General features: G+C 40.7%; 1 protein-coding gene across 2 annotated transcripts in view; it reads right to left on the bottom strand.

Moving 5' to 3' along the window:
• The window catches only part of TEC (tec protein tyrosine kinase), a 145454-nt gene that overhangs the window by 22060 nt on the left and 109859 nt on the right, over window positions 1-13535 (bottom strand). For both annotated transcript variants that reach the window (XM_081590568.1, XM_081590578.1), the window contains exons 9-10: window positions 8123-8188; window positions 337-391 (exon numbers count right to left, since the gene is read on the bottom strand). In XM_081590568.1, the coding sequence (XP_081446694.1) occupies window positions 337-391; window positions 8123-8188 (121 nt within the window). The remainder of the gene's footprint in view (window positions 1-336; window positions 392-8122; window positions 8189-13535) is intronic.

The following is a 13535-nucleotide window of genomic DNA, read 5'->3' as shown; positions in this document are numbered from 1 at the left end:
AGAGGCCTCGTTCAGATCCCTTCCTCACAGCCCCCGAAGGAGCTCAGCCTGCTGACATCTGGATTTCAGGTTTCTAACCTTCAGATCCATGAAACAACAAACTTCTGCTTATGGTACTTTGGTATAGCGCTCAGTTTGTGGTACTTTGTTTACAGTAGCCCCAGGAAACAGATATAGCAGCCTTCACTTTTAAATGATTAAAAAAAAAATTTGTACTTACATCATGGTATTTTTTTTAGGCTTTGGTCACAGAGGTAGGTGGAATTACTAATCAGGGATTCATTTCAATTGATTTTGTGCTGAAACCAAACCCACAAAACAAGTACAAACACTTACCTCACTTCTAAGGAGTTGCTCTGCTTTGCTCCTATTCATATTTCTGCAATACCATCTGAACAGAAAAAGATATGTTTAAGACCTCAGGTATTTTAATTGTTCTTTTTTCTTTTTAGAATTAGCAAGGCAATACTGCTCACCAATGACAAACAATAAATAAGAGCAAGATATCATGCATAATCTCTATAAAATAGAAAACCACTAGTAGTAATATTTGGATGTTCATACTTGCAGACTTTTTCTACCCATATTTTTATAAAGACCCATATGTATGCTAACATTCTCATTTTCATTATTAAAATGAGATCAAACTATACATGCTGTATCAGAACCTAGATTTTTTCACTTAACAGTGTATCACACACATCTTCGCAAAGCAATATAGTTCAGTCTGGATGTGCCATAATTTAAGCTCTTCTTTATTAGTTAACATAAAAATCATTTCTAATTTTTCACTATTACAATAACGGCAAGAATGAATTTTATCCCACAGACTCAAATATGCAGGAAATACCACTACATTATTGTCTTTAATTCAAATTAAATCTAATCCCAAGCTTCCATCCCACCAACAGGCAGTCGATTTCATCTCAACTTATCATGAAGACTCCCCTAGTCAACTTCACAAAGGTCCCAAATGTTGAAAGAAACAGAGAAAAACAGAAGAGGAGGCCTCCTGGGCCTTCCAGACGTACTGGTTCCAGCACAGTCCTACCCCTGGTAGCCTGCTCAGGTGTGCTGGAGGAATTCCGCCAGGGCCAAGCAGTGGCACCTGCCCTCCCCACTCTGTGCTAAGCCCCTGCATATCAGCGCCCCTTTTAACCCTTGGGAAATTTTTCCTAAGGAAAGATGGATACTGCCATCTCCCACTTCATCCTCAGAAGTACACCCCTTCCCTTGCTTTCCACCGCTCAATCTCTCCATGGGATTATGAGCAAGTTGGCCAAAGAAGATGAACTCAAATTGTCAGGTTTATTTATTTTTTTGGCCGTGTGACATGTGGAATCTTAATTCCCGGCCAGGAATCAATGCCCACCCCCCACCCCCACCTCCTGTGTAGGAAGCATGGAACCTTAACCACTGAACAGCTAGGTAAGTCCCTCAAATTGTCAGCTTTACACTTGGGTTTTTCTTCTCTGTTGTTTTGTTTTAGATGGCCTTTCGTGGGCAGAACCCTCCACCACTCATACTTCCTGAGGGTTCCAATATTATGAAACCAGCTTGGCCCCTCTAAACACGTGAATTTTCTATCACTGTTTCAGGCTTTTATAAGAGGATGAACACCTGCTTTTGGCCCAGCAAACACCATAAGACAAGCAAATACAAAGGCCTTCCTGACTGAGGAAGAGAAAAATACAAAGAAAAAAAATACAAGATCTTTTTTTGTCAAGATTCTTTTAAGTAGTTGTAGCAGCCAAACTGGAGAAGGCAATGGCACCCCACTCCAGTACTCTTGCCTGGAAAATCCCATGGATGGAGGAGCCTGTTAGGCTGCAGTCCATGGGGTTGCTAAGAGTCGGACACGACTGAGAGACTTCACTTTCACTTTTCACTTTCATGCATTGGAGAAGGAAATGGCAACCCACTCCAGTGTCCTTTCCTGGAGAATCCCAGGGACGGGGGAGCCTGGTGGGCTGCCGTCTATAGGGTCGCACCGAGTTGGACACGACTGAAGCAACTTAGCAGCAGCAGCAGCAGCAGCCAAACACAAATTATAATCTCGATACAAGCCGGTAACTTATTTTATTTGGAGCCTAAAATGATTAACCAGGTCTCAGAATTGTGGGTATTAAGATCTCATTGCTGTGGACCCCACTTTATGAACTAGGACTACATTCAACAAAGCTATAGTTCTGATCAATTTCTGAAAGCAATTGAGAAAATAAAGGAGGAGAGGACTTCCCTGGCTGTCCAGTGGTTAAGACTTCACCTTTCAATGCAGGAGGTGTGGGCATGATCCCTGATTTGGGAGCTAAGATCCTACATGCCTTGCAACCAAAAAAATGAAACATGAAACAGAAACAATATTGTTAACGAATTTACTAAAGGCTTTTAAAATGGTTCACATTAAAATAAAAAAAAAAAAAGGAAAATAGATTGGATTCTGTCCCTAAAGCTTTCTCATTGATAGAGGAAATATTTATCTTCTTAAAAACAGTCATAAGAAATAATTAGGAACAGTAACTGGAGCTCTCATTATGCATTATAAACCAGCAAGATCTGAAAGACTGAAAAATATTCTCTTAACTGATCACAGAAGATCCAAGCCCGTATTTTCACAGCAAGAGTAAACAATAGAGGTTTAGTCTCACATTCACATGCAAGTAGTCGGTAAAACTAGATTGTGGCTTTCAAGAGGAATTAGATATAAGAAACTCAGAGGGGAAAAAAAGAGGTCCTTTCCTCACTTAGTATATTCAAGCTCCTAGGAAGTGATAAAGAAAATAAGGAAAGAAAAGGAATTCACAGCACAAATCCTGTTCTAAGTAGTCATTTTTATGGCATTTGCATGTTCCCCAGAAAGGATGCTCTCTCTCCCTAGAAACTCAGACTCTAAAGTGTATGTTGAAGGAAGGAAAAGAAGAAGGAGTGATAAGCAAATAAAAAGATGGATCAACTTGTGGCTCGTGGTAAGTATTTCCTAACGGTTCTTTGTGGCTTCTCTGTCTCTTCTATGATACCTATCACCAGGCAAGGAGAGAGAGACAAGAGGTGGCTCTGGTGAATGTATAATATGGGAAAGAACGATGCCCAAGGTGGGAATGTGAGGAGGCACACATGGTGAGCAGGGGAGCTACAGCTCTAGGATGCCAGCATGCGCATCTCTCACAAGACTGGTACACAAATGCCTATGGGAGATCAGTTAGTTCTTCTTGATGAAGGAACAATATATCTCTAGAAACAATGTCCAGGATTTGTAAGTAACTTGTCATTCCCTTCTTAGATATCAAAACTCTAATGGGAATGAGGGTTTCAGATTGGCTAGTCACTTCAAACACTTAAAGGGATAGGACTTCACGGTGGTGTCTGAATCAAGGGGAAAAGCAGATTTAGGGACACTGAGTCCTTTCTGGAAAGGATCCTAGCCAAGCTTCTTGGGGAAGGTGGGCTGGGTAAATTATAAAAAGGAGGTAACAGGTATAAATTAGCAAAAAAAATTGAAAACAACCAATCAATGAGCTGTAAATCTTAGCCAGTTCTCAATTTGGTCCTTGCCTCCTGGATCACCCATGCAAAGTCTTGTCCAGGACTTTCCCTGTCTAAGCGCCCTTGCATTCCTGTCACCTTCTTCCTTTAATTTGTTTCCATCAGTAACATGTTTCCTGACCACCACAATGAGCAGTTTCTTTCCTGCAGCACTTCCACTGGTTCTGTCCTCCCCCAACTGGGACCTGGTGTGGAGGTGACAACCAGGGTACTGACACCCCGGGAGCTGCAGGTTGGCAGTCCTGAGTCCAGCCCAGTGGACATCCATTGCCTGGGACACCTCCTGCCCCCAAACAAACAGCAGAAGGGCTCTTGATTCAGTTCAGTTCAGTTCAGTTGCTCAGTCGTGTCCAACTCTTTGCGACCCCATGGACCACAGCACGCCCAGGCCTCCCTGTCCATCACCAACTCCCAAAGTCCACCCAAACCCATGTCCATTGAGTCAGTGATGCCATCCAACCATCTCATCCTCTGTCATCCCCTTCTCCTCCTGCCTTCAATCTTTCCCAGCATCAGGGTCTTTTCCAATGAGTCAGTTCTTCACATCAGGTGGCCAAAGCAATGGAGTTTCAGCTTCAACATCAGTCCTTCCAATGAACACCCAGGACTGATCTCCTTTAGGATGGACTGGTTGGATCTCCTTGCAGTCCAAGGGACTCTCAAGAGTCTTCTCCAACACCACAGTTCAAAAGCATCAATTCTTCGGTGCTCAGCTTTCTTCACAGTCCAACTCTCACATCCATACATGACTAATGCAAAAACCATAGCCTTGACTAGATGGACCTTTTTTGGCAAAGTAATGTCTCTGCTTTTTAATATGCTGTCTAGGTTGGTCATAACTTTCCTTCCAAGGAGCAAGCATCTTTTAATTTCATGGCTGCAATCACCATCTGCAGTGATTTTGGAGCCCAAAAAAACAAAATCTGTCACTGTTTCCACTGTTTTCCCATCTATTTGACATGAAGTGATGGGACCAGATGCCATAAATCTTAGTTTTCTGAGTGTTGAGCTTTAAGCCAACTTTTTCACTCTCCTCTTTCACTTTCATCAAGAGCCTCTTTAGTTCTTCTTCACTTTCTGCCATAAGTGTGGTGTCATCCGCATATCTGAGGTTATTGATATTTCTCCCGGCAATCTTAATTCCAGCTTGTGCTTCATCCAGCCCAGCATTTCTCAGTGGTAGGCACTGAGAGAGGGCATCAGATGGCAGACAGACTAAAACCACAATCACAGAAAACTACCCAATCTAATCACATGGACCACAGCCTTGTCTAACTCAGTGAAACTAAGCCATGCCGTGTAGGGCCACCCAAGACGGAGGGGTCTTGGTGGAGAGTTCTGACAAAATGTGGTCCACTGGAGAAGGGAATGGCAAACCACTTCAGTATTCTTGCCTTGAGAACCCCATGAACAGTATGAAAGGCAAAAAGATAGGACACTGAAAGATGAACTCTCCAGGTTGGTAGGTGCCTGATATGCTACTGGAGATCAGTGGAGAAAGAAGTCCAGAAAGAATGATGGGATGGAGCCAAAGCAAAAACATCACCCAGTTGTGGATGAGACTGGTGATAGAAGCAAGGTCCGATGCTGTAAAGAGCAATATTGCATAGGAACCTGGAATGTTATGTCAAACTGGAAGTAGTCAAACAGGAGATGGCAAGAGTGAACATTGACATTTTAGGAATCAGTGAACTAAAATGGACTGGAACGGGTGAATTTAACTCAGATGACCATTATATCTACTACTGTGGGCAAGAATCCCTTAGAAGAAATGGAGTAGCCATCATAGTCAACAAGAGTCCGAAATGAAGTACTTGGATGCAATCTCAAAAATGACCAAATGATCTCTGTTTGTTTCCAAGGTAAACCATTCAATATCACAGTAATCCAAGTCTATGCCCCGACCAGTAATGCTGAAAAAGCTGAAGCTGAATGGTTCTATGAAGACCTGTAAGACCTTTTAGAACTAACACCCAAAAAAGATATCCTTTTCATTATAGGGGACTGGAATGCAAAAGTAGGAAGTCAAGAAACACCTAGAGTAACAGGCAAATTTGGCCTTGGAGTACAGAATGAAGCAGGGTAAAAGTGAATAGAGTTTTGCCAAGAGAACGCACTAGTCATGGCAAACACCCTCTCCCAACAACACAAGAGAAGACTCTACACATGAACTTCACCAGATGGCCAACACTGAAATCAGGTTGACTATATTCTTTGCAGCCAAAGATGGAGAAGCTCTATACAGTCAGCAAAAACAAGACCAGGAGCTGACTGTGGCTCAGATCATAAACTCCTTATTGCTCTTGATTCAACAGCTGGCAAAAGGTTTCTTAACCCTGGAGACATTTAAGATGTATTACAAGATGGGCTTTAGCAAAATCCAACACCAACTGTGGCATGGAAAGACAGCAGGTGTCAGCACTGAGAACAGGTTTTTCATCTCTCATGCAGCCAGAACTGGCACCCTGCTATGTGGTATCCCCAACCTTGGGGGGAAGCCAGCTGAGGGGGTTCCCACAGCAAGTTCCCTTAGTCATGCAGCGGTGGAGTCAGGCACCCAAAAAATGCATGGCAATTTATCATAAACTTCCTAAAACCCTTATGTGTAATCCCGTGAATCATAGGGGGTAGTTCTTACATTCAGATAAGGATTGTCTGGTTTCCAAGCACTTCCCTCCTCAAATTATCAGTCACTTCTCTATCAGATCCCTTTAAAATCAGGTCCAAGTTTCTACCTTTAGCATCTTCCCCAAATTCTAAAGATATGTTCTATTTTCCTAAAACTTATTTCAGAGCAAAAACACTATTTTAGTCACATGTTTTTTATACCCTCACCTACTTCTAAAATACCTTTGAAGGAGTCACACCACTAGGAGCTATGACTCTTGAATCTGTTAATCCTTTTCTAGACTTTTAAGGTACACTCACATTACAGGAAGTGACATGGACAGAGGAAACAGCTTTGTGTTGGCGGTGGTGGTGATGGTGTTGTTTTTAAAGAAGTGAATGAAGCATCAAAATACTACCTCAGAATGACCACAAACAGTATTTGGTATATATGAGCCTCTCACTAAAACCTGGCCACACACTGCTAGTGGGCGTATGAACAGTAGCCTACTTGCTTTCTCTGAAAAGTAATTTAACAGCATGCATTAGAAGTCTTAAGAAGTTCATAACTAGCCTTTAGCCCAGTACATAGGTTTTTAAAGATCTAGTTTAAAACAATAAGCAGAAAGAGGTATCCCAGTATTTTTACATAGTAAAGATGCCAAAACAACCTCATGCCCCACAAATAAGAAGATGATTTTATAAATTACTGCACATCCATGTGGCTATATGCCTGGTTGTACTCCTTAAGATCTCACACAGTGCATGATACATGCTAAGGTCTCAGTAAACATTTGAAGAATGAAATATAGTACAATTATGAAAATGTTTTTGAAGAACATTTAATGGTATGAGGAAATAATACATTGTTAAGTGAATTAAACAGGATATAAAACAGTATATACAGCATGACTCTATTTTTTTAAACAGTAAAAAGATTGAAAGAAAATATACAAATGTTGACAAGAATTCAGCTCTAGTTGATTTATAATTTTTTCCTTATTAATATGTTTCATATTTTCAAACAATTTTAAAACAATAATCATATTATTATTATAGTTAGAAAAAATAAACAATCAAATGCTTTTTTAAATGTTCATCGCAGCACTGTTTACAATAGCCAGGACATGGAAGCAACCTAGATGTCCATCAGCAGACGAATGGATAAGGAAGCTGTGGTACATATACACAATGGAATATTACTCAGCCATTAAAAAAATACATTTGAATCGGTTCTACTGAGATGGATGAAACTGGAGCCCATTATACAGAGTGAAGTAAGCCAGAAAGAAAAACAACAATACAGTATACTAATGCATATATATGGAATTTGAAAGATGGTAACGATAACCCTATATGCGAGACAGAATAAGAGACACAGATGCATAGAACAATTTTATGGACTCTGAGGGAGAAGGTGAGGGTGGGACGTTCTGGGAGAATAGCATTGAAACATGTATATTATCATATGTGAAACAGAACACCATTCCATGTTCGATGCATGAGACAAAGGCTCAGGGCCGGGGCAATGGGATGACCCAGAGGGATGGGATGGGGAGGGAGGTGGGTGGGGGGTCCAAGAAGGGGAACACATGTAAACCCATGGCTGATTCATGTCAATGTATGGCAAAAACTATTACAATATTGTAAAGTAAAAAAAAAAAATAAAAAAAAATAAAAGCTCTGGGAAACTGTATTTTCAAAGCCAGTTAAGCTGTGATTTGTTTAAAATCAATTTAATTATATTCACTTCTGTAACTCGATTCACACATAATATGTTCAGGTGAAGCGTATAATAGAAACTAATTCTTATAGCACCATTTACCATCTTAGACAACTGAGTTACGAATAAGTTGGTATCACCTTATAAAGACAGTGAAAGATAACCATTAGTCTCCCAGATGCCTTATATAATTAGGAAAAGAAAAACAATGTCTGGTTCTCCACATTCACAAAATAATCTTTTACTTACTCATATTGATCTAAGTTGTTTGATTTCTTTCCTGTCACATAATTACTTGGGATATATCCTTCACTCCTAGAAATAAGAAAAATACTTTAGATAAACTGAAATTATTTTACTGACAGAGTATTAAGAGGAAAATTACTGCCCATCTGGAGTAATTAAAGTATAATATTGCCTAAAGCTTATAAGAAAGATTGGCTGACACTCAATAAGTTAATATATCTATAGTATTTGATGCTTTACAAAGGACTTCCTCATTGGATCCTTACAAAAATTCTGAGGTAGGTAGACATTCTTGTACCCACTTTTTGATGGGAAAACCAAAGCTTAGGAAGATTGAGACTTTCTCAAGGGCTCAGAACTAGCCAGCAACAGGGTCAGAATGTGAATTCTGAACTTGTGACTCAGTTCAGAGCCCTTCCTAACGTTCTATGGTGCTTCTCTTGAATTCACACTTTATGGGGATGTTTTAGAGAAACCACTACTTCAGGAAAGTAGAAGTGTTGGATGAAAACAACTACCACTCCAACACCTCAACAGTCTGTGCAGTACACTCTTTCACAGACAGTAAACCCTAACATCTACATCAGTATCACCTAGTCACCCGTTAAAAAGACAAATTCCTGGGTCCTACCCAAGAGATATGAACTGAGGAGGCCTGTATGGGGCCAGGGAACCTTAGATTTTTACCCTAGATGACTCCTGTGCACATTAAAGCTTAAGGAGCAATCATAGTAGGCAGAATCTTGGCTGGAGCCAAGAATTTCAGCAGAAAAAGAGATATATGTATAAAATTTCTAAGTTGAGTAAAAATGCTATAATTCTGAATATGAAATGTTGGTAACAACTCATAATATATGCACACATAAGAGTGTATATATGTGGCTCTGTGCACTGAGAAAGGGCTAGAAACAAGGACAATCCAGCAGCTATAGAATCCTAGTACCCTACCTGTTGTCTTTAAATATTATTTCATATGAAAAGGAGCCAGAACTCTTTGGGGAAATGGCAAATTGCAGGTTTGACCAGGAAAAACACAAGAATGAAACTGAACTCTTTTATTTTATTCAGAAAGCAAGAAAGTCTAAAAGGACCCCTAACAAAAATAGCTACCATGACCCATGATGGGACAATCCAAGCAAAAAGAATAATGACTGCAATAGAAAAAAACCAAATATGGAAGTATCCATGCTTCTCCTTCTGTTTAGCCGCTCAGTTATGTCTGACTCTTTGCAACCGCATGGACTGTAGCCCACCAGGCTCCTCTATCCATGGGACTTCCGAGGCAAGAATACTTGGAAAGGGGTTGCCATTTCCTTCTCCAGGGGATTTTCCTGACCCAGGGAGTGAACCCACGTCTCCTGCATTGATTGGCAGGTGGGTTCTTTACCACTGAGCCACCTGGGAAGCCCAAAAGTATCCATAATAACACATTCAAAAGTATTGATTACCACTGTTATCAACAGAGGAAGCTTGGTCATCAGAATTAGAAAAATCACCATTTTGCTATCCTTAGCAAAATAATCGATCTAAGCAATAATCATCAATGGAGGCCAAAATCAATACGGAAACACTGATGAAGAATTTTATGACAGAGGAATAAAGTTGACAAACATACCTCAGGTATGTTTACCTGCGTAACCTTGGAATCCTAAGAAATGGAACCACCGGATATACGGGACATAGATACGTATTAAACGATACCATGTGCAAGCAAATAGCTTAATCTAGATTGTGGCTCACTACAGAGAAAAAGATCTGGTTTTATCAATAAATCAAAAATGAGGGGGAAAAAAGGACAGGGATTGTTGTAGAATAAAAGAGAGACATGAGACATATCAGCCAAAATGCATTGTGTGGACCTTGTTTTAATCTTGAGTAAATTGTAAAAATACACATTAGAGCTAATCAAGGGAAACCAGAATTACAGAGTTGGTACTATCCTTAAACCTGGGCCAGAAGGGCCCCTGTTCTGACCTCACACTTTCAAGGGAATGCTAAAGTCCATCATTCCTCAGCTGGACCATCATCTGAAACTATGGCCTCAGAATTCGCTGCCCATTGCCAAGCCCTACATGGGCCTTTCCAAGGGGTTTCATTCTCTGAAAACCAAATGATGCTGCTTGCGTGCACTCCTCCAGCCCAGGTCCAGGAAGTGACCAAGCTGGGAGGTGGCTTTTGCAAACCAAATGGACAGAATTTGGATGTAGAGCTGGGAGATCCACATGGTGCATATGAGATGGAACCAGGGACAGAACGGAAGGGAGAAGGGCGATACCCTGGGGAGCTGGCCAGCCCTCTGTGCACCGTCACGGAACTCCAAGCCAAACTGTGCTTTCCTTGTCATTTTGAAAGTATGTTTGTCAAGTTGGAGGATAAATTATACCTTATTCACCAGTTTGTCAGCTTGACTTATAAATATTTAAATATTTGATATCTGGGCTTTTATTTGTACTCTTCTTCTAGTCCTGAAAATGCTGGGGGAAAGTCTACAGATGAATTTTTTAAATTATTATTATATTATAATGTTGGGGTTCCCTGGTGGCTCAGATGGTAAAGAAACTGCCTGCAATCAGGAGACCCAGGTACAATATCTGGGTGGGGAAGATCCCTTGCAGAAGACAATGGCTACCCACTCTAGTATTCTTGCCTAGAGAATTCTATGGACAGAAGAGCCTGGTGTGCTACAGCCCCTGGAGTCACAAAAAGTCAGACACGACTGAGTAATTAACATACACACGTGATAATGACACAGCAGTTGTTTAAAAAAATCTTTAGCAATTAGACTTGGGGGTGAAATTTCATGATGATTTGAATTTACTCTGAAATACTCAAAAGAAAAAAAAAAAGAACAGTTGGGAAGATTTTAAAATTATGACCAATCAATTTCTGAAGTCACATGACAAGAGGCTCCGTTAAACTATTACAAATCTTGTGGATATGTCTATAATTTTTTTTTTTTTTTTACAAAAACAAATAAACTTTATTTGCACATAGTTTCTTGTAGATTAGTTTTGCGGGAGATTAAAAAAAAAAAGTGAGCTTCTAGACCATCAAGGTTGAGAACTAGGTTCAGAACTGAGATGGCCCCTGAGGCGTTTACCCCAGGGAGTGGCAATACTATGCTAGAGCAGGTTTTATGGCCACGCCTCACGGCTTGGGGAATCTCAGTTCCCAGGCCAAGGACTGAACCCAGGCCACCCCAGTGAAAGCCTGGAGTCCTAACCACTAGGCTACTAGGGAACTCTGTAGATATGTCTATAATTTTTAAAAAAATCTTGTTTGGCAAAAAAAAAAAAAAGCAGTGATGACCTTTCTGTAAACATAGACGAACAGGTTTCCATAAAGGTACTAATGCACAGCACTCAGGAGAAGTACCACTGCTAAGAAGTGAGTAGCAGACATGGGCCCTGCCCAATCCAGAGGCTTCCATTGTATCTCCAGCAGTGACCCTGGAACTGGGGGTGGGGTAGGAGGTAAGAAAGTGGATTTGCATGAAGGGAATGCTCTAATCAGGACAAAAAGTCCTCCTTTTCTTCTTCACAGGAACTCAGAATAAAAACAGGGTTATACTACTGAGGTAAGCAGAGGATATAGAGCTTTACTAATGAAGCTAAAGATACACCCCCCTCCCCCACAACATTTATCATATTTACCAATTATTTACCAATAATAAGTTTGAAAGGACTATTCTCTTTAAATCCTATTGAACGGTTCTATGAAGACCTACAAGACCTTCTAGAACTAACACCCAAAAAAGATGTCCTTTTCATTATAGGGGACTGGAATGCAAAAGTAGGAAGTCAAGAAACACCTGGTGTAACAGGCAAGTTTGGCCTTGGAGTACAGAATGAAGCAGGGCAAAGGCTAATAGAGTTTTGCCACGAGAACGCACTGGTAATGGCAAACACCCTATTCCAACAACACAAGAGAAGACTCTACACGTGGACATCACCAGATGGTCAACACCGAAATCAGATTGATTATATTCTTTGCAGCCAAAGATGGAGAAACTCTATACAGTCAGCAAAAACAAGACCAGGAGCAGACTGTGGCTCAGATCACGAACTGCTTATTGCCAAATTCAGACTTAAATTGAAGAAAGTAGGGAAAACCACTAGACCATTCAGGTATGACCTAGATCAAATCCCTTATGAGTTTACAGTGGAAGTGACAAATAGATTTAAGGGACTAGACCTGATAGACAGAGTGCCTGATGAACTATGGACAGAGGTTCGTGACATTGTACAGGAGACAGGGATCAAGAAAATCCCCATGGAAAAGAAATGCAAAAAAGCAAAATGGCTGTCTGAGGAGGCCTTACAGATAGCTGGGAAGAGAAGAGAAGCGAAAAGTAAAGGAGAAAATGAAAGATATTCCCATCTCAATGCAGAGTTCCAAAGAATAGCAAGAAGAGATAAGAAAACCTTCCTCAGCGATCAGTGCAAAGAAATAGAGGAAAACAACAGAATGGGAAAGACTAGAGATCTCTTCAAGAAAATTAGAGATACCAAAGGAACATTTCATGAAAAGATAGGCTCGATAAAGGACAGAAATGGTATGGACCTAACAGAAGCAGAAGATATTAAGAGGTGGCAAGAATACACAGAAGAACTGTACAAGAAAGATCTTCACGACCCAGATAATCACGATGGTGTGATCACTCACCTAGAGCCAGACATCCTGGAATGTGAAGTCAAGTGGGCCTTAGAAAGCATCACTACGAACAAAGCTGGTGGAGGTGATGGAATTCCAGTTCATCTATTTCAAATCCTCAAAGGTGATGCTGTGAAAGTGCTGCACTCGATATGCCAGCAAATTTGGAAAACTCAGCAGTGGCCACAGGACTGGAAGAGGTCAGTTTTCGTTCCAATCCCAAAGAAAGGCAATGCCAAAGAATGCTCAAACTACTGCACAATTGCACTCATCTCACATGCTAGTAAAGTAATGCTCAAAATTCTCCAAGCCAGGCTTCAGCAATACGTGAACCGTGAACTTCCAGATGTTCAAGCTGGTTTTAGAAAAGGCAGAGGAACCAGAGATCAAATTGCCAATATCCGCTAGATCATCGAAAAAGCAAGAGAGTTCCAGAAAAACATCTATTTCTGCTTTATTGACTATGCCAAAGCCTTTGACTGTGCGGATCACAATAAACTGTGGAAAATTCTGAAAGAGATGGGAATACCAGACCATCTGACCTGTCTCTTGAGAAACCTGTATGCAGGTCAGGAAGCAACAGTTAGAACTGGACATGGAACAACAGACTGGTTCCAAATAGGAAAAGGAGTACGTCAAGGCTGTATATTGTCACCCTGCTTATTTAACTTATATGCAGAGTACATCATGAGAAACACTGGGCTGGAAGAAATACAAGCTGGAATCAAGATTGCCGGGAGAAACATCAATAACCTCAGATATG

The sequence above is a fragment of the Giraffa tippelskirchi genome, chromosome 1, assembly GCF_054371585.1.
Source record: "Giraffa tippelskirchi isolate mGirTip1 chromosome 1, T2T-mGirTip1v1.2.pri, whole genome shotgun sequence".
Taxonomy (NCBI): Eukaryota; Metazoa; Chordata; class Mammalia; order Artiodactyla; family Giraffidae; genus Giraffa; species Giraffa tippelskirchi.
Note: the sequence above shows the minus strand (reverse complement) of the source record. Positions and strands in the feature narration are given on the sequence as shown.